Here is a 19,512-nt window from a genome sequence, read left to right on the forward strand (position 1 = left end):
GCACAAAATGAACCCGGACCGTGCATGAACATCACCTTGTTCAAACAACAAAACCAACACAGTGCATAAACTCACAACAAATTACACACCTGCAAATCAGTGTGACTTCTGCTGTTGCCGTATCCGTAATACGCCGATAGGGAGAAGTTTTTATTTACACGATGAGTCGGGTGTGTCTTGACCTCCGCCGAACCCCTGAGCCCGACTCACCGAACCCCTAGGGTTCGATCGAACCCAGGTTAAGAACCACTGCTCTAAATTAAGTCTTTGTTACTTCAAATTAGTTTCCCTAGTGTCCAAAAAACTCTAAATTAAGTTGGTTACTTATAATATGTTCCCCATACTAAAGTGTTATCAAAAACATATAACTTTGTCTTGAATTTGAAAAAATACAAATATTTTATTTTTCACTAAAGAAGGGTTCGGTGAATGCGCATATGAAACTAGTGGGGTTCAGTACCTCCAACAAGGTTAAGAACCACTGCTTTAGATAGAATGCCATGTCATTTATGCTCATGCATCGCCATCTTTTGCTCAGTTGGTAGAACTGCATTAAGGTTACGGAACGGAAATGACGTATGGCCAGATGGAGGCCGAGGAGCTCACTGTCAAATGTGCTATGTACGCCGCGTACTTGGTTCCTGAGGGCGCGAAGTTTCGCACTTAAGTGGTGTCCCAAATCTATTACTGTACTGTATTGCTGTTGCGCACTTACGAAAACAAATATCACAATACCTATCTACTCAATAGTGTGTTCTTTGACAAACTACAACCATTGGAGTTCGTCATTGTGTCGTATTTCTCAGTGAGGCACTCTTACGCACTCACAGTGTTAAGTGTAAGTATGGAAGTGCGCGATTTGAAACACACAACAGCCCGGGACCGGAAACCGGACAAACGACAGCGGAAGCGACGAGTGTTGTGAACGCCATAGTGAACACGAACCATAGGCTACAACGCCATCCTTCTACGCCAGGTTTTTTTTATTTATTTTTTATTATAGGACATCCGACAGAGGGAGAAGAAACCCGCTTTACAGTACAATAGTGTTTTGAGGAAAGCGGCGGGCTGATAAATATGTTGCATTTTGGATTGAAACCCCTCTCTCACACGCAGCCATGAACAAATGAATTCGCGGGGTATTAAATTTAAATTCCATAAAGGAGAACGAGTCTTCTGCTTCGAACCAGATCCAGCCAAGGCTAAAGTGTTGTATGACGCTAAGGTAACATAAGCCCTGTCAATATTCATCTTAAAACAGTGACTTCATAGCAAAAAATAGCCAAATTAAGCACTAGTTTGTTGTCGCGTTAGACACACTGTTTTTTACTTCAGCTAACGACTTCCGGTTAGCATATCTTGTGTACAACCCTGCTTTCATCCTGTATTGTTCTTATTTATTCTTCCTCTCTTTAGTACATTGGTAGTGTGAATCTATACATCTATAACGACCGTGTTCTTAAAATAAGACGTCCTAACGTGATTATTGTGATAATGCTTTGACAGCTTGCTAAGGCATTAGCAATTGGCGTATGTAACCCAAATGATGTACAGTCGTGGTCAAAAGTTTACATACACTTGTAAAGAACATAATGTCATGGCTGTCTTGAATTTCCAATCATTTCTACAACTCTTATTTGTTTGTGATGGAGTGATTGGAGCACATACTTGTTGGTCACAAAACACATTCATGAAGTTTGGTGCTTTTATGAATTTATTATGGGTCTACTGAAAATGTGACCAAATCTGCTGGGTCAAAAGTATACATACAGCAATGTTAATATTTGGTTACATGTCCCTTGGCAAGTTTCACTGCAATAAGGCGCTTTTGGTAATGACAATAAAGCTGATTCTGATTCTGATTCTGGTAGCCATCCACAAGCTTATGGTTGAATTTTTGACCATTCCTCTTGACAAAATTGGTGCAGTTCAGCTAAATGTGTTGGTTTTCTGACATGGACTTGTTTCTTCAGCATTGTCCACACCTTTAAGTCAGGACTTTGGGAAGGCCATTCCAAAACTTTAATTCTAGCCTGATTTAGCCATTCCTTTACCACTTTTGACGTATGTTTGGGCTCATTGTCCTGTTGGAACACCCAACTGCGCCCAAGACCCAACCTCCGGGCTGATGATTTTAGTTTGTCCTGAAGAATTTGAAGGTAATCCTCCTTTTTAATTGTCCCATTTACTCTCTGTAAAGCACCAGTTCCATTGGCAGCAAAACAGGCCCACAGCATAATACTACCACCACCATGCTTGACGGTAGGGTGGTGTTCCTGGGATTAAAGGCCTCACCTTTTCTCCTACGAACATATTGCTGGGTATTGTGGCCAAACAGCTCAATTTTTGTTTCATCTGACATCACATGGACAAAGATAAGACCTTCTGGAGGAAAGTTCTGTGGTCAGATGAAACAAAAATTGAGCTGTTTGGCCACAATACCCAGTAATATGTTTGGAGGAGAAAAGGTGAGGCCTTTAATCCCAGGAACTCCATGCCTACTGTCAAGCATGGTGGTGGTAGTATCATGCTCTGGGCCTGTTTTGCTGCCAATGGAACTGGTGCTTTACAAAGAGTAAATGGGACAATGAAAAAGGAGGATTACCTCCAAATTCTTTAGGACAAACTAAAATCATCAGCCCGGAGGTTGGGTCTTGGGCACAGTTGGGTGTTGTTCCAACAGGAAAATGACCCCAAACACACGTCAAAAGTGGTAAAGGAATGGCTAAATCAGGCTAGAACTAAGGTTTTAGAATGGCCTTCCCAAAGTCCTGACTTAAACGTATGGACAATGCTGAAGAAACAAGTCCATGTCAGAAAACCAACAAATTTAGCTGAACAAGAGGAGTGGTCAAAAATTCAACTAGAAGCTTGTGGATGACCACCAAAAGCACCTTATTGCAGTGACACTTGCCAAGGGACATGTAACCAAATATTAACATTGCTGTATGTATACTTTTGACCCAGCAGATTTGGTCACATTTTCAGTAGACCCATAATAAATTCATAAAAGAACCAAACTTTATGAATGTTTTTTGTGACCAACAAGTATGTGCTCCAAACACTTGATCACAAAAAAATAAGAGTTGTAGAAATTATTGGACAGCAATGACAAGTGTATGTAAACTTTTGACCACGACTGTATGTACACACAAATGATAGATCACTTAGCTAAGTCCATTGAATGTCTGCATGTGTCATTGCAGGTCCTTGATGTATTGATAGGGAAAGATGAACATGGGAGGCGAATCCCAAAGTACTTGATTCATTTCAACGGTTGGAGCAGAAGGTAACCAAGTTGCAGACCCTTATAAATAACATTGCATCGTTTACTATTGTGTTCACAAGTCAACAACACATGGCGTAGCTATCCCTGTAGAACCACCATCAAACAGTTTAATGTTGTTTCGTTGTTTTTGAATGTGTCTTTGCAGCTGGGATCGCTGGGCGGCAGAAGATCATGTCCTAAGGGACACTGAGGAAAGCCGTAAATTGCAACGTAAACTGGCGCGTGAAGCTCTCGGTCGCATGTGAGTCGACGATATGGGTATTTCTATCACCTGTTGGCGTATGAAAAATGAAGTGTGTATCTTGTTTTTGTATTGTAGGAAGAAAAAGGGATGGGCAAAGAGGCGTCGTCGTCATTCTGGTGCTAAACCCTCTGTCAAAACTCTCCCTAAGGAGGATGACAGTGATGACACATGTGAGGAATCTCCTAATATCTCCTACCCCTCATTGCAATGAATAATATATTCATAGTCTTTTGCATATTCTGTCCACAGGCTTGATTTCATCTTCTGGCAGCAGCGAGGGCGAGGACTCTGAAGCGGACTCTTCGAATAGCGGGGACAGCTGTGCCTTCTCGGAGAACGTCAACAAAATGGTGATTGATAATTTCAAAAAAGTGTCTATTTAATTTGAACAGTGAAGACAATTTACAATTGAAGTTGTTACCTCCATTATATACAAATTTCAGTCTCCTTTAGGTATTTTCGTTGCAGAGGATTGCTCTTGTGCAAACATACTCTAAGCCAGAAGGCGCACTCTGCTGGACACTTCTAATTGTGCTTAATAAAAAAGTTTAGTTTTCTTTACTAGTGTGAGCATGGTACTCTCCCTTGCAATAAAATAACTTAATTAAAAGTCAGATAAGTTCCAGGATGGTATGATGAAAGGGATGCACAAGCAACAAAAGGTGCAGGGCAGGCAGGGGTTCATCAAGTAATCTGGCCTTACAAGTGTGCTTATAAGTGAAATATAGATAGATAGATAGATAGATAGTACTTTATTGATTCCTTCAGGAGATGGTTGTTAACATCCTTCATTTCATATGGTCGCACGTGTCTTTCAGATATTTTGGCCTACAGTTTACAATTGTTCTTGTTTGTAATATATTAAAGGATCTTTATTGTCATACCAGCATGTATGAGATCAGGGCTGCGCAAGTTTGAGGAAAAATCCTAATTGTGATCCTTCCCTCCAAAATTGCGATTGCGATTTGATTTGCAATTTTTCTATTTTTTGCATATAAAGCAGAAAATACTGGACACTGAGGAACTATTTTTCTTGTGTAATAACACATAGGCTTGCTTCGGTATTCGCCGTAAGCGATTTACGACAAGTGATAAGCTAGTGTCTACGTCAGCACCCAATTTGCTCTTGAGTTTGTAAGGCACAACACAATGCAGTAGGACACCAATCTGTATTGACTGAAAAACATGAACAATCATATCACAGTATCGGTAAAGTATTAACCCACATTTCATGTTTTGTTTGTACACAGCTGGCTCGACAATGTATGTACTGTAATGTGCTGCATGTATCATGATCAATATTATAGTGACTTACTCAATGGACAGTTGTCCATTTGGTCAAGCTGGCCGGGGATGTTTCCAGTTGATTTGGGTAAGCACGCCATTTTATTTCGGCATAGCTTGGCTCCAAGTTCCACCTTTTTACCTGCAAGTCACGCCGACCTCACTCTCTCGGCTTCCGTTGCCTCCAACGTTTCACCCTCTGTTCTCGTGCTCGCTTCTATAAGCAACAGCTCATCCTCCATTTATTGAAGTTAAAAAAGATAAGGTTGTGAATCCTCATTTGTCCAAAAATAGTTGTCTTTGTTGTCTACGACCAAGTCTGCCATGATTAGAACACATACGTGTTTCTTTCTGGAAGTAGGAACACACATTTGTTGCTGGAAGTCGGAAGTGCGCTGCTATGGAAAAGGAAATAAATGCGCTGAGGAAATATGTTCCGGTAATGCATAAAATGACCAAACATGTCTGTCACTTAAATGCCGGCGACCGCGGAAAAAAAAGAACTTCAGCCTCTGATGCTCATTTATCGCACTAATTAAAATCTTGATGTCGATTAAATGTCAATTAATCTTGCAGCCCTAAATGAGATGGCAAGATACACTGTTGGCGTTAACTTACTTTTTGTGTCTTTTTACGCAGTGAAATCAGAAAGGACGCGCATTTTTGACGTCCCACTGGGTTGTGAGTTTTTCCTTGCCCTTATGTGGGCTCTGAACAGAGGATGTCGTTGTGGCTTGTGCAGCTCTTTGAGACACTTGTGATTTAGAGCTATATAAATAAACATTGATTGATTGATTGATTTCGGAAGTCCTCGCGTCCCTGGGACGCAGATTTTTATAACATATTAACCGACCATGCCTTCTCCGTGTTTTTATTGGTCGTCTTCAAGGTAATGAACTTTCCGGTATGTTTTTATAAATTTTGATTCGCCGAAAGGTTTATCAATCACAAATACTGCCTCAGTTTGCACTCGGAAAACTTTACCGCGAAGGGCTGTCAAAAGAAAGACTTCATGTTAAACACGGAGGCCCGGAGGCCATTTGCGGCCCGCAGCTAATGTTTTAAAGGCCCACGGCACATTCTAAAAATACTATTAAAATAAACAAAAACATAACAAAATTGAAATAAAAAAGCTTCCAGGTGAAATGTAACTTAGAAAAAGTTTGCAATGTTAACTGAAAAAGAGGCTGTTTTTTTTTCTTTTAAACTGTCATTGCTCAAAACATAATATTGAATCAATATCAATGTTTTTATGAATTATTGGCATATCCTAGGCTCCGATTACTTCACGTAATTTTTTATTGTGGAAGATTTTGTATATTTTGTGTTTGCCATAAAAAAACAACATAGTTTTCTTTGACAAAAAGGGCAGAAAACAAACAAACAAAAAAAACAACAACTTAGAATTGACGGATAGATCTGAAGTTGATGTAGACTCTAGAGATTTAAGCATTAAATGAATAATGTATGTATACCTTGGCACACATTTTGGACATCATAATTTCATGACCAAAGCAAAAAAACTTTTTACACTTTTATACTGAAATAAATACACCTACAACTTGTTAAATAAAAATATAGAAAAAACTACCGGCAGCGGTAACATTTTAGATCCATGAAGGAAAGAAGAAAGTGAATGAATATTTACAACTGAAAAATTTACGTATGCATAAAAATGTGTTTTCTTTTGTATTATTTTTTTTAATGAATTCAGTAACGTTTATGACAACCTTTTTCCAAAACACAATATAGAATGTGAGATATAACAAGATAATGCATACATTTATCATTTGTTTTCAAAACTGTTACAAAAAAGTGTGAACCCAAAAATTTACTGTGGCACCACATTTTTATGACTTGATGGGGGTGGGACCCCATTTTGAAAATTCCTAGCGCCAACACTGAGATATTTAGTCCCCAAGGTCACAGATGTTTAGTCCAATGAGTACCACAAGGACAATACATAATAATTTAAATATGATAGGCTATAAATAGTGTGGGTTATGTATAACCTATATAGGTTAATAGCAATATTAAATAAAATAGAAAACAGAATAAATTGTGATCTGTATGCAAAAGAATGTAAAAACAATGACTGTAAATATGATATGTCTTTGTTGCAGAAGGTTGAGCCAGATATCAACATCAAGAGGGAGAATGAGGAGAAAATTATCCACGTTGACATCAGTATACCGGACATCCTTAAGAAGAAACTAGAGGACGACTGCTTTTACATCAATAAAAGAAAGAAGGTATGTAAAGGTAATCTAAGTGTTTAAGAGAGGGTGCTTGAAATTCTTTGTATCGCTCAGATTTAAATTCACCGGTACCTTGGCGCTCCACTTTCCTTATACCACTCTGTGGAATTAAGTGCCCAAACAAATCCCATGCGCTGTTTCCTTTTTTTACAGGTACTAGTACCAAATAGGTACTTCTGAAACTCGAACCGGTACTAAAAAGTAGAAAACATGCAAATGTATTTTAAATGATTTTGTGACCTACAAATTGAGCTGAATTGTAAGTTAAATAATTCAATAATGTAAATAAAATGTTAAAGGGCGACTGCACTTTTTTAGGAATTTTGCCTATCGCTCACAATCATTTTGAGAGACAAGAACAGATATCTTTAAAAAAAAAAAAAATTTAGGATTTTAAAGATGATAAAAAAAGCGCCTGAAGATGCGGCTAATAGTAGTCACCGTTGTAGCCTTTAAAGCCCTCCAAAACAACTTCAAAACCTCAACATTTTATATACACACTGCAAGTATATATATACACTATAGGAACAGACAACTTCATAACAATATGTAATATGAACAATATTTACCTTATTTTGGTCATTTTAAGCATTGCCAGAACTGATTTCCTCAGCGCATTTATTTCCGGTTCCCTCGCAGTGCACTTCTGGCAACAACAAATGTGTGTGTTCCTACTTTCGGATTCAAACACAAGTGTTTTCTAACCATGGCAGACTTGGTAAGAGACAACGAAAATTTTTGGGCAAATTAAGATTCACAACCTTATATTTTTTAAGCTGAATATACGGAGGATGAACTGCTTCTAAAAGCAAGCGCGAAGCCGAGAGGTGGAGGTTGGCGTGATTTTGACGCTGCAAATGTGAAACATGGAGACATGCTATTTCGACATAAATGGTGTGCTTACCCACAATAAACCGGAAAAACCGTCCCCGGCCAGCTCGACCAAACGCAGAACTATCCATCGAGTGAGTCCCTATGATATAATATTACAAGCTTGGGTGCCAATGTTGACATGATCGACTGATGAGCTGCTTCTTCATTTCCTTGCTTGTCAAACTTTATTGTAGATCATAAAACATGCCTCCTACCTGGATAGTAGGCCACGGAAAATAAAACGACACGAATGGACGCTTGGTTCCACCTACCTTTTCTTAGCAAGGATTATGAGTCATTCTTCATCTAAACGAGAAAATATGAACATTCTATCAGTCAGCATCCTAATGACAGCAGACATTGTACAGTCAGTAATGTTTTATGTTTGTTGGCTCTCGTATAGTCTTCAGTGAGCAATAATCAGTGATGTTAAAAAAAAAACGAACGTCGTGATGCGTTTTGGAAATAATGCTTAACATGATCAAAATACGTAAATATGAAATGTTATTACCGTATTTTCCGCACTATAAGGCGCACTTAAAAACCTCCAATTTTCTCAAAAGCTGACAGTGCGCCTTATAATCCGGTGCGCCTTAAATATGGACCAATATTGAGCCACAACAAACCTAAACTTCATTTTCATAAAGTTTAGGTCTCGCAACTACGGTAAACAGCCGCCAACTTCTTTTTCCCCCGTAGAAGAAAAAGTGCTTCTTCTACGGTAAGCAGCCGCCCCCGTAGAAGAAGAAGAAGCACGCGGTGCATGCTGGGATATATGACTGTGCGAAGCGTGCTGTTTTGATTTCCATTTGTTTGTTTATGTAAAGACCCCAAAATGGATCCTATTAAGAGACACGCTTACGACGCAGAGTTTAAACTTAAGACGATCAGTCACGCATAGAACACGGGAATAGAGCAGCAGCGACACCGACTCGATTAATGACGACTTCGACGAGACGGAGCCGGGCATGTTGGATGCCGTATCCGCCCAACTGTTTAATTCGGACACTGAAAGAGAAGAATTTGAGGGATTCGTGGATGAGGAATAACTTCATAAAGTGAGCTTTACATGTTTATTTTGCGTGTTGTGTTGTGTGACATTAACGTTTGAGCAACGTTGAGTTATTGATATATTGTTATTGCTCTACACTATTTTGAGTGTTACTATATTGTGATTGCACTAACGTTTGATTTACCGTAACAGTATCACTGTTTTTTACGTGTGTATTGAATCAGGGAAAAGTTCCCCTTCACTATGTGATATAAATGTTGCACTACATGTTATACCTTACTGTTGTTAAAAGATAAACAAAACACCACGTCACTGACTTTACCTCAGGGAAAATAATAGAACAGCTGTTTATTCAATTTGGGAGTGAACAGAATTGTCAGAACGCTGGTTTGTAATCTATTAATAAAGTTTGACTGACCTATCTGACTGTTTTGTTGACATTCCCTTTAGCGCAGCTCCATCTAATGGATGCGTAGGTGCGCCTTATATATGAACAAAGTTTTGAAATATGCCATTCATTGAAGGTGCGCCTTATAATCCGGTGCACCTTACAGTGCGGAAAATACGGTATATGTGTGCCTGTTACTACACTACCGTTCAAAAGTTTGGAGTCACATTGAAATGTCCTTATTTTTTAAGGAAAAGCACTGTACTTTTCAATGAAGATAACTTTAAACTAGTCTTAACTTTAAAGAAATACACTCTATACATTGCTAATGTGGTAAATGACTATTCTAGCTGCAAATGTCTGGTTTTTGGTGCAATATCTACATAGGTGTATAGAGGCCCATTTCCAACAACTATCACTCCAGTGTTCTAATGGTACAATGTGTTTGCTCAGTGGCTCAGAAGGCTAATTGATGATTAGAATCGAAGGCTATTCCACAAAATTGTTTGGGTGACCCCAAACTTTTGAACGGTAGTGTACATTACATATATACTTACATCATGTTTATAAAACCTTAATGGAGGTGTTTGGATGTTTTTTTTAAAGAGCTCTAATACGTGGACCCCGACTTAAACAAGTTGAAAAACTTATTCGGGTGTTACCATTTAGTGGTCAATTGTACGGAATATGTACTGAACTGTGCAATCTACTAATAAAAGTTTCAATCAATCAATAGAGCGGCTCCAATTGGCTATATTGTGAGCAGACTTTGTTTTTATAGCATTTTTTCACTATTTGGAATGCACAAAAAAAACATCCGTCATGTCTTTCATGATAATTGTAATCGATAGGCAAAATTCCAAATAAAAAAAGTGCAGTTCCCCTTTAAAAGCAACAATACAATTTAAAGAGAGCGTCAGACTCTGTTTGCCTGGATTGCTGTAATAATGTTTCAATGCATTCATTTTGCACCAAAAGGAAGCACCGGCAGTCACATCTATTTTCGGACTGGTTACAACCGTGTACTTTGGCACTGTTGTTATTAAGGAACCGAGTTTCGTTACCACTCTTTACTAGTGATCACCATGGGGTCAAAGCTAAATGAAAGGGCCAACATTTTGATAAGGAAGGTGAGAAACACTAATGCATTCAAGAAAGAACTCATATGAAGGTGGCGTTCGTGTCTCTCTTCTTTCCACTCCTCTCTCTCTACTTATCGCCGTCTTCACCAACATGTAGTTCACTCTTTTCTGCATATGGAAGTATGATTATTCATCAAATGTGTTTTGTGTTGATAATGTGGAGTGTCTGGAACGGAATAATTGGTTGGACCTGATTTCTGTTTCGGTTTTCGTCGGACCTTTTACAACGGATTAATTCCAAGCACCACTGTTACTGTGTTTTGGTTTCAAAAGGTGTTAAATTGATATGTTTATCTCAAGCCAAAAATGTAATTACATGTAATAATAAAACATGCAGAATTGTGTGCATTTTAGAATAGCATCTATTATAATCTAATACTTTGTATCCTATTGACAAGTGTGTTGTATTTATGCTGTTGAGTGTTGAAATTTAAACTGGACCGTCTCTCATTCCTTACATTCTTTTATGACCTCATATTTTCCTTTTTAGTTGGTGATGGTTCCTTGTCAGATGAATGTTGTGCACATCTTGGAGTCCTATGTGAAGCATTTTGCCATCAACAAGGCCTTCATGGCCAATGAGCGGTACAGGCGGCAACAGAATACGACACAGACCAGCAGCCCACAGCCTATCCCTCCAGAGAAGAAGTGAGTACTCTCAAGGTGCAAGGCTGTACAAAGCATTAGTAGTAAGTGGTGACACGGTTTTCTTTTAATTAAAGTGAGGAGTTGTGTAAGGAAATGGTGGATGGCCTGAGGATCACATTTGACTTCACTTTACCCATGATCCTCCTCTACCCGTGTGAGCAAGCTCAGTTCAAGAAGGTCAGCTCTTCTCGGCTTTTCTTGGCCATCAATGAAGAAAGCCCCTGCCCCAGCAAGTAAGTGCGATCAACTAAGCGCACGCGTACAGAGCTGCAGGATCGTTGTCATGTGAGGCTTTTTGTCGTCATTCAAGTGCCCAGCGAGAACGCAGTCCTAGCCCTGTGGGTCACAACCCTGCCACGCCTCAATCAACTGACAGCCAACCAGCTCTGAGTGACATTTCTGGTACCACGCCCACTGCCCCCACACCAAAGCGCCGCCGCCACCCTGACATGGACTGTATCTCATACCAGTCTCTCAGGCGCTCCACCAGGAACACGCCAGGAGGAGACCGCCCGGCTGAAGGGAGCAGCTGCGGTAAAGATATTTTAGTGATTTTAGAGTTAGCGTCCAGGCCTGGGCCGGTAACAAATTTTGCTAGATGTTATATTAACCTATGAATTATTGTCGTTAAACGATATTATTGCCATTATTTATATGAGATTAAATTAATCATTCATGTAATGATAATACATAAAATATATGCAAGTATATCCTTTCAAATGCAATAAACTTGTATTTCTCGTATTTTAACATTGTAATTGGAATGAAAACATTTAAATCGCCAAAGTAAGTAAAACAAACAAATAATAACAATACAATATACTTTGTTAGCAACAATTTGCTCTTGAATAAAAATTACAACCAAAAGCAATAACACATCTTGAGGGGATTGGGGGGGCCTCAAATACACACATTCATAAAAATAAATGAAATAGCTAAATAAAGTATTGACAAACAAGGTTGCACTTTAATATTGAACATGTAGACAGAGGTTCTACCTTACTTAACTGACAATCAAGTTCGGACCTTAAACACAATTGCAATGTAACAATATAAACACTACACATGTATTAACAGGTCATATGCAAAACAAAATTAAGTTTGGCATATTCCGAGTAAAGAAACACCGACATGACAACATGACAACACTTTTCAAAAATGATAGTTTTATAACAGTATTAAATGTCAGCATGTCTTTGGAGATGTATTTAACGACACTTTCTGTGAACACACACCATTTGGCACTGTTTTGTTTACCCTGACCTGACTTGTTCACCAAATGCGAAGTGTTTGCACATTCGGCAAACTGACTTCTCAGTGTTTATAGGCTCATCTTGTGCTTAAGGTTTCAACTGAAATATTCCCATATTGGGTGGCATTTCATTTTGTGATAATTTTTCTCATGTTAGCTGCTACACGCTAATTTGTTGCACTCTGTGATGCTAGCGGGCCAGCTGCACAAAGAATCAAAGACACTTAATGAGGACACAATAAATCATCCCCTTCTTTACATTCCGCTATGATACAAACGTGTGTAACCGCTAAAAGCACCGAAAAACGTGAATGCTCTTGAAGTATGCACATGGCGATTTATTGACGCTGGAAAACTTACCGACTTGAATTTTCATTTATCGTCAGTTAATTGCTTTATCGAATATCGGCCCAGGTCTAGTAGCGTCTTTTGCACATTTTCTTCAAGTGATTGCTTTTTGTTTTGAATGACGCAGGTGGAGGCAGTGCTACGGTGTCGCCAAAGCTCAAACGCCGCTTGATCGACACTTCCTCCCAGTCAAAGTTCACCCTCAACCTCGACAGAAGTCAGGGCTCAAGTCTTTTTACAAAAAAATAACAAATTATTTTGCTCAATACAAATAGGGAAATTACTCTTTAAATTAAAAAAAACCTATAAACCTTAAGAAGTTTTGTTGCTGAAACTAATAACATTACAGGTGGTCCTCGGGTTAAGCACAAGCTCTGCTCCTAAACTTTGATGTAAATTGGACTTAATTTATAGCTAAATAAACACCTAAGTCACTCATAGTGTAAACAAAACAGAAAGGACATGGCCAACAATCACAAAGGCTGATCAACTCTGACTGATATTTAAGTTTTGTTCCCTCCGGCTCACAGAGGCGGCTAGCACCTAACTGTGTATGTCCATACATGGTGTGGAGCTGTTCAAATAATTTAATAATCATCCCGATTGCTAAAAAAAGGCCTGCATTTTTTTTAACTAGTGGATTATAGAGCTAGGCTGAGCATAAGAGCTGAAGTAGATATGAATGTATGCTAATTGCTAAACTAGCAGCTAATTTGGCTTGAAACAACACACAAAAAAAGTGCTTAGTAAATGTTAGAGGGGAACTGCGGTTTTTTTTAGATATTTGCTTATCGTTCACAATACTTGTGAGAGACAAGAACACATCTTTTGTTCACAACCTTATCTTTTTGAACCTGAATATACAGAGGATGAACTACATCTTATAGAAGCGAGCATGAAGGGAGGGTGAAATGTTGTAGCAGATGGGAGCCATGAGAGTCAGGACCGGCGTGTCTTGTTGTAAACGTGGAACATCAGCACAGATTGTTCTATCGCATTGTGTTGTGCATTACAAACTCAAAAGCCACTCAGCTGTTGACGCAGTTGCTATCTTGCCTCTTGCCTTTGCTAGCTTACGACTAATGCCGTAGCATGCCGTCGTAAGGCGATGTGTTAGTACACTAGCAAAACAGTCCCTCAGTGTTCGCTCTTACAATAACAATGTTGCTACAGCTTGGGTATTTTAAAGATTATGGAACATAAATTAAGTATTGGTGGTGGTTTTTAGATGCATTTTCAAAGTGATTTAGAGGCAGAAGTGATTGCTCCTATTAGCTGCATTGCTAGCTACATAGAACAAGCCAATTATTACAAGTTAGAATGCTAAAAAAAAAACAACTTTTGTGTTCTTGTTTCATAAGGATTGTGAATGTTGGGCAAAATTCCCCCAAAAAGTGCAGTTCCCCTCTAAGGTGTCTAGATAGAACTGTTACTGCAGGCAGTACGTATTATGTTGATATTGTTAAACTGCCAATAGCACTCACCATAATTGAATAAAAAATTTGGGCAATCTTCACTCATAGGTGATCGGAATCGGTAGCAAAAAAAAACAAACAATTCCTTAATTTTATCCCTAAGGTTGTCTTGCACACTAGAAAAAGTGTTGCAAAGAAGGTAGAAATCCGCTTATTGGGAGGAGGATGTCTCAATAAAGAAGCTGCTTAGTTATCATATCTAATTTCATAGTAGAATATCCTTTCACATGTCAAAGATACCATCTTTGTTCTTAAAGAGGATTTCATTGCATGGTTTGTTTGGCTTGGACCTTGCATGCAGCCACTGTTTGTCTCCACTGAGCATTTCTTTACAATGTCTAACTTCACTTTTCACTTCGCTTTCGTTTCCTTTGTCCCTAAAAGAGTCCTCACGCCTGGGAGACGTAATAAAGTGTGAAATGTTTGCTAATAAGCGACACTATTGTTCCTTACTCAAGCACACAACACCGCTAGTTTTTGAGCCAATCTCTTTGTTCACGGACCAAACTTAAATATTTCAGTGATTTATTGGAGCTTTGTAAACCGAAGACCACCTCTGATATAAAACTAAGTTGATGTGATTTTAGTAATAACATGTTCAGACCAATAGGTGGAGCGCAAGACCACTTTTCTTGCCACATTTCCACAGCGCCCAATTCTGCTGATTAACTTTGGTCTCCTTTTTGAGGGCTTGTCAGTTCAATTAAGTTTGTCTTTTGTTCGCCCCACTTGTTCTATTTGAGATGAGCTCCAAAATAATCTCTTACCCTATCTATACAGAAACTCCAGTGCATAGCGGGTCATCTTCCCCATTGCCCTTGACACCAAGCAAAGAAAGAAGCGGACCTTTTCACGGCTTTGAGAGCCGACGAAACAACGAGCTCAATGAGGTGACAAACCAGTGTGTTGGTTTTCGTAGCTTGAAGAGACACAATGTGTCGCATAAGATTAAAAACACGATATTTGCAAACAACTTTCTATACTATGTGGTGTCACATGTAAGACGCGTTCCTTAAATCCTACCTTTCAGGTCCTGAGTTGGAAGTTGACCCCCGATAACTATCCTTTGAATGACCAGCCCCCTCCACCTTCCTACTTGTATGGAGTGCAGCATCTTCTACGTCTTTTTGGTTGGTTTCTCTTTTTTACAAAGTTGAAAAAATCCATGCACCAGTTAATGGATTTCAGTTGCTTAACTGACATGTTTATCTCGCTGCCCTCCATCTCGTCTCTCTCACTTATCCAGTAAAGCTTCCTGAGATCCTCGGAAAGATGCAGATTCCAGAAAGGAATCTCCGAGCCTTGGTCAAACATTTGGAACTCCTTCTCAGGTAACAGATTCATATTGTTAAATATAATTACTAGGGATGCACAGATTTCTGTAAATAAGTCCAATGCAGATCATTGCTATTAAATGCCGATCACAAAAGCTGAAAAACTGAATCGTCCCGTAATCAGTAATTTAAGTACACGTACCTTATCAATCTGTGGGATGCACTTTGTCCCGTATTACTGTGTAAATCAAAACAATCTTTGCATGACAAGTAGCTTTTATTATGCATTTTATGGTAGCCCATACCTGCTCCAGGACCAATGAGCTGACAGCACCCTTAGATGTGACCAGAATTCGGCTCACCTCATTGGTTGAGGCACTGGCGTGTGCGACAAAGATACCAGAAGAAAACAGACGAGAACACAAAAAGCATGGCTGACAGAGATGACGCTGAGATCGATGCATACGAGTAACAACCTCAATAAGCTTTCTCCTCCGAGGGGAAAAAAACAAAAAGGCTGCAGAAATATAAATTCGACTGGGAAAAGGAAAATATGTGGCTGGAAAAGGTGATCAATTGTGTCTACAAAGCCTACTGTGTTTTTTCTACTGCCAATGATGGTGGATTGTGTGACGTTAAACAGCATGCTGCTAGTAGTGGTCATAAAAAAACACGTTGGAAACCTTGACCGGTTTGTTGTCCACCAGGCAACACCAACAACCAACCAGAAGTTAAGCAGAATATCAATACATTTCAGAATTACTTTATTTTGATATTTTAAAAGTTTGCATTAAACTTAAGTTGTAGGTAAACTATTCATATTTCTCAAAAACATGCATTTAATTAAATTTAAGTTTGTGTCAAATAGTATCGTTTCACAAAAAAATGGCCAAACCAATCACCACGCTGGTAAGGGTGAAGACGATAAGTTTGGCCGGTGTCCTGAGTAAATGTGCTACCTGTAAAATTTTGCTTTCCAGCGCTGCTGAGTGTACGCACGCATGCCCATTAATGTTAAAGTTTTCTCAAAGCAAATAACCATAGCAATTAAGGTAAAAAAAAAATTGCTATATTGTGGTTATTTATAGCATTATTTTACATACCAGGAACCCCCCCCCCCCCCAAAAAAAAAAAAACCCAGTATAAATCTTAATTAACCTAAAATACATGGCTGGTTGTTTGTCTCTACTGTATGGTGACAGAATGAATGTCAATAATAAATATTATGACAAGATCATATATGAATAATAATAAAAACTACAAAAGCACTTGTCCCATTTCGGAAATTTTCTGAAAACTTCATCCAAATCTGTCCATGAGTTATGTTGCTAACTATCGGATTACGCAGCTGGTTGCATTTTTTTTTTTATGAAGCAGCACATTTTTCGGAACACCGGTCCTGCCAACAAGGTGTCCCTCATTTTTTTCAGAGAGTTGGCAACCCTAGTTGACACTGTTAAGCTGCCACAGCCCTCACCATAAATAAACACATGTGATCGAAATCGGCCATTTTTTCACATGGATGATTGGTATCAGAATTGGCGGCATAAAACCCTAATTGGAAACCTTTGCTAATTACTGTAGTGTTTGCAAGCCCATAATGTAAGGAGTCACAAAACATAATTAAAAGCTGTTGCAGCTCACAATACCAATGTGAAACTACCGTTCCTTGGCCGGGAGACCTTTTATAGTCGTATATACATTAATAGTAATAATTAAAAACATTTAATTATGATAAAGACTTGGTGGGCAGAAAGAGGCTTAAATCGCCTAATTGTTGAACGTTTACAATTTAGTCGATTTTAACCAGGATCTGTTTAATACTGAATTATTTTTTGTCACAAGTTGAAACTAGCAAAATTCATATGTCACAAAAACAGGCTGCCCATCTATTTATTGAAAGGGAATGTAAAAAGCGGCATATTTGAGAATCATCCTTGACAAAAATGTCAAGGAGGTATAAGTAAATGAGAGCACGTTTGGTTCGTAGGGAGGGAGAGAGAGAGCATGTGTTAGTGGGAGGGAGATGAGTGGGTGTTACACAAGCGCGGGAGTCTAATCTTTAAATCCTCCCGAGCGATCTTCGGTTGAGCCGTTCCCAAACCTAAGGGATTTGGTCCTCAGTCTCTAATCAAACCTACGCAGTACTGCATTCTGCCACCGCGCTGTGCTGTGGAGCGCTGCCTAAAACCTGCTGCCAATCGAGCATAAAGATGCTTCTTGTAACCGAGTCAAAGATAGCGCCGGTCCTTAGTTGAACAATAAAGATGAATGAACCAGACCGTTGAACGACGGGTGGTCTCCAAATAGCCAAAGGTTAAGCTGGCAGTAATGTGCAACATGAAAGGATTACACCTCGAGCATGTACTGTACCTCCTCATTTACTCACATGTAGCATTGTCATGATGAGATAGTCGGTCGTCAAATGAAATGCTATTCCGACACGCTTTGTGTGGCATTAGGGGCTCCTTGGCAAGACTCATCACTTCAGTGACAAAAGGTGCAGTTTGTTTTTTTTTCAGCTAAAATTAAACACAACAAATTACAAATTTTCAGAGGAAGTTAAGACAGGAAAATAAAATTCCTGTGAAAACAATGTTATATTTTTGTTTCAGTGTTTCCAAGGCATTGTTTGTGTTTGTCGATCCAGCCTCAGACCATTTGGTTTGTCGGTTGTCGTCAAAGCGTTCTTCAGTTCCTTTCTGATGAGTATAATTTGTTTGCATTGAGATTAGGAGGAACGGTGGAGTTAAGATGAGATGGCAAGATTTAGAGGATTTGGCCGAGTAGCGGATACTAAGAAGATTCCGGATTAGTTTTCCCCACAACTGATTAGATGGGAGGGAGGAGGGTTCGGGATAGGGTGGGTTCATGTTGACTACTGGTCTTTCTTCCACACAGTGTGTATATTACTCTTCTGCCGGTGGTATAGACATAGATAAGGGGGCTTTGTCTCTGATACATATATATCCAGAATGAAGGCGTTGGCTGTAGGATTTCTGTGGAATGAGACAAATGTCGAGGAAAACGGGACCAAAATGAATTAGAATGTTGCATTTGAGGGTTTTTTATGTCCCATACAATATCTTCAAATACTTCGCTCATTATTCTTATCTCACCCCTCTCGTCATATAGGTTTCTGGCTGAGTTCCACGAGGATTTCTTTACCGAGTCTGCTTATGTGTCCGCATCCGAGGCTCACTATAACATGAAGCAACCAAGGCCTGTTTACTGAAGATGGCAGATGCTCTTTGCCCCTTCTGGTCTTCACACCAACATACCTTCTCAGCATGACATTGCATGTCTGTATTTTCCTTAACCTCACCTTCTCCAGTGCAATGTTAGATACTTTTTTGATCAACTAACTGCAGAAAGATAGTTACTATGTGCTTTATTTGGCATGCATGTCAAGCAGTGATGCTTCAGCATCGATCAATATCAGCAAAATTATTGGGGCATGCAAATTTCCAGTTACAAGCTTGCTTGTCCACATTCATCTTTAGAGTTGTATTTTGGACGGGTAGACAAAACGACATAGCTTGAGTCTTGGCTGTGTGTCCTTTTTGAAGCTTTTTTTCTCTACTGTTGTCCTATCAAAGTGTTAGTTTGTTGACAGAAATGTTGCAAATTTCAAAAGCATTGGTCATCGCTTTCTCACTGTCTGTTTTTGGAGGTATGTCTTGTGAACAAGTCTAACAGTCCGTCCGTGCAAATACATCTTACATATACAAACAAATTAAACTTTGTTTTACTTTTAGACCTGTTGTAAAATAATTTATTTCATTACTTTGGGTACCAGGATCATTTAATTAATTCATAAAATGTCTTTAGAAATTAGGAGGAAAAAAGATGATTGCAAAGCCAAATGTCCCTGTGTGGGAATAGTTCAGCTTCAAACCAAATGAGCAAGAAGAGGCCATCAACAAAGATGTACCAGAATGCCAAATGTGTTCGAAAAAGATGTCAACAAAAAATGCAATACACCAAACCATGTGACCCAGTTTTCTCAACTAGGCAAACATTTG

At 39.0% G+C, this 19,512-nt stretch overlaps 1 protein-coding gene across 6 annotated transcripts in view; it reads left to right on the forward strand.

Moving 5' to 3' along the window:
- Positions 1-19,244, forward strand: part of LOC133658066 (male-specific lethal 3 homolog) — a 190,817-nt gene extending 171,573 nt beyond the window's left edge. For 3 of the 6 annotated variants that reach the window (XM_062059705.1, XM_062059697.1, XM_062059722.1), the window contains 13 exons: positions 3,207-3,289; positions 3,435-3,530; positions 3,609-3,703; positions 3,783-3,883; positions 6,941-7,069; positions 10,981-11,138; positions 11,213-11,371; positions 11,449-11,672; positions 12,866-12,955; positions 14,994-15,103; positions 15,244-15,343; positions 15,460-15,544; positions 18,623-19,244. In XM_062059705.1, the coding sequence (XP_061915689.1) occupies positions 3,207-3,289; positions 3,435-3,530; positions 3,609-3,703; positions 3,783-3,883; positions 6,941-7,069; positions 10,981-11,138; positions 11,213-11,371; positions 11,449-11,672; positions 12,866-12,955; positions 14,994-15,103; positions 15,244-15,343; positions 15,460-15,544; positions 18,623-18,722 (1,530 nt within the window). In that variant the 3' untranslated portion in view covers positions 18,723-19,244. Of the gene's footprint in view, positions 1-636; positions 1,226-3,206; positions 3,290-3,434; positions 3,531-3,608; positions 3,704-3,782; positions 3,884-6,940; positions 7,070-10,980; positions 11,139-11,212; positions 11,372-11,448; positions 11,673-12,865; positions 12,956-14,993; positions 15,104-15,243; positions 15,344-15,459; positions 15,545-18,622 lie in introns of those variants that run through there. The other 3 variants (XM_062059691.1, XM_062059683.1, XM_062059712.1) reach the window with 3 other exon arrangements.
- The last annotated feature ends 268 nt before the right edge of the window (positions 19,245-19,512 follow it).

The sequence above is a fragment of the Entelurus aequoreus genome, linkage group LG01, assembly GCF_033978785.1.
Source record: "Entelurus aequoreus isolate RoL-2023_Sb linkage group LG01, RoL_Eaeq_v1.1, whole genome shotgun sequence".
Classification (NCBI taxonomy): Eukaryota; Metazoa; Chordata; class Actinopteri; order Syngnathiformes; family Syngnathidae; genus Entelurus; species Entelurus aequoreus.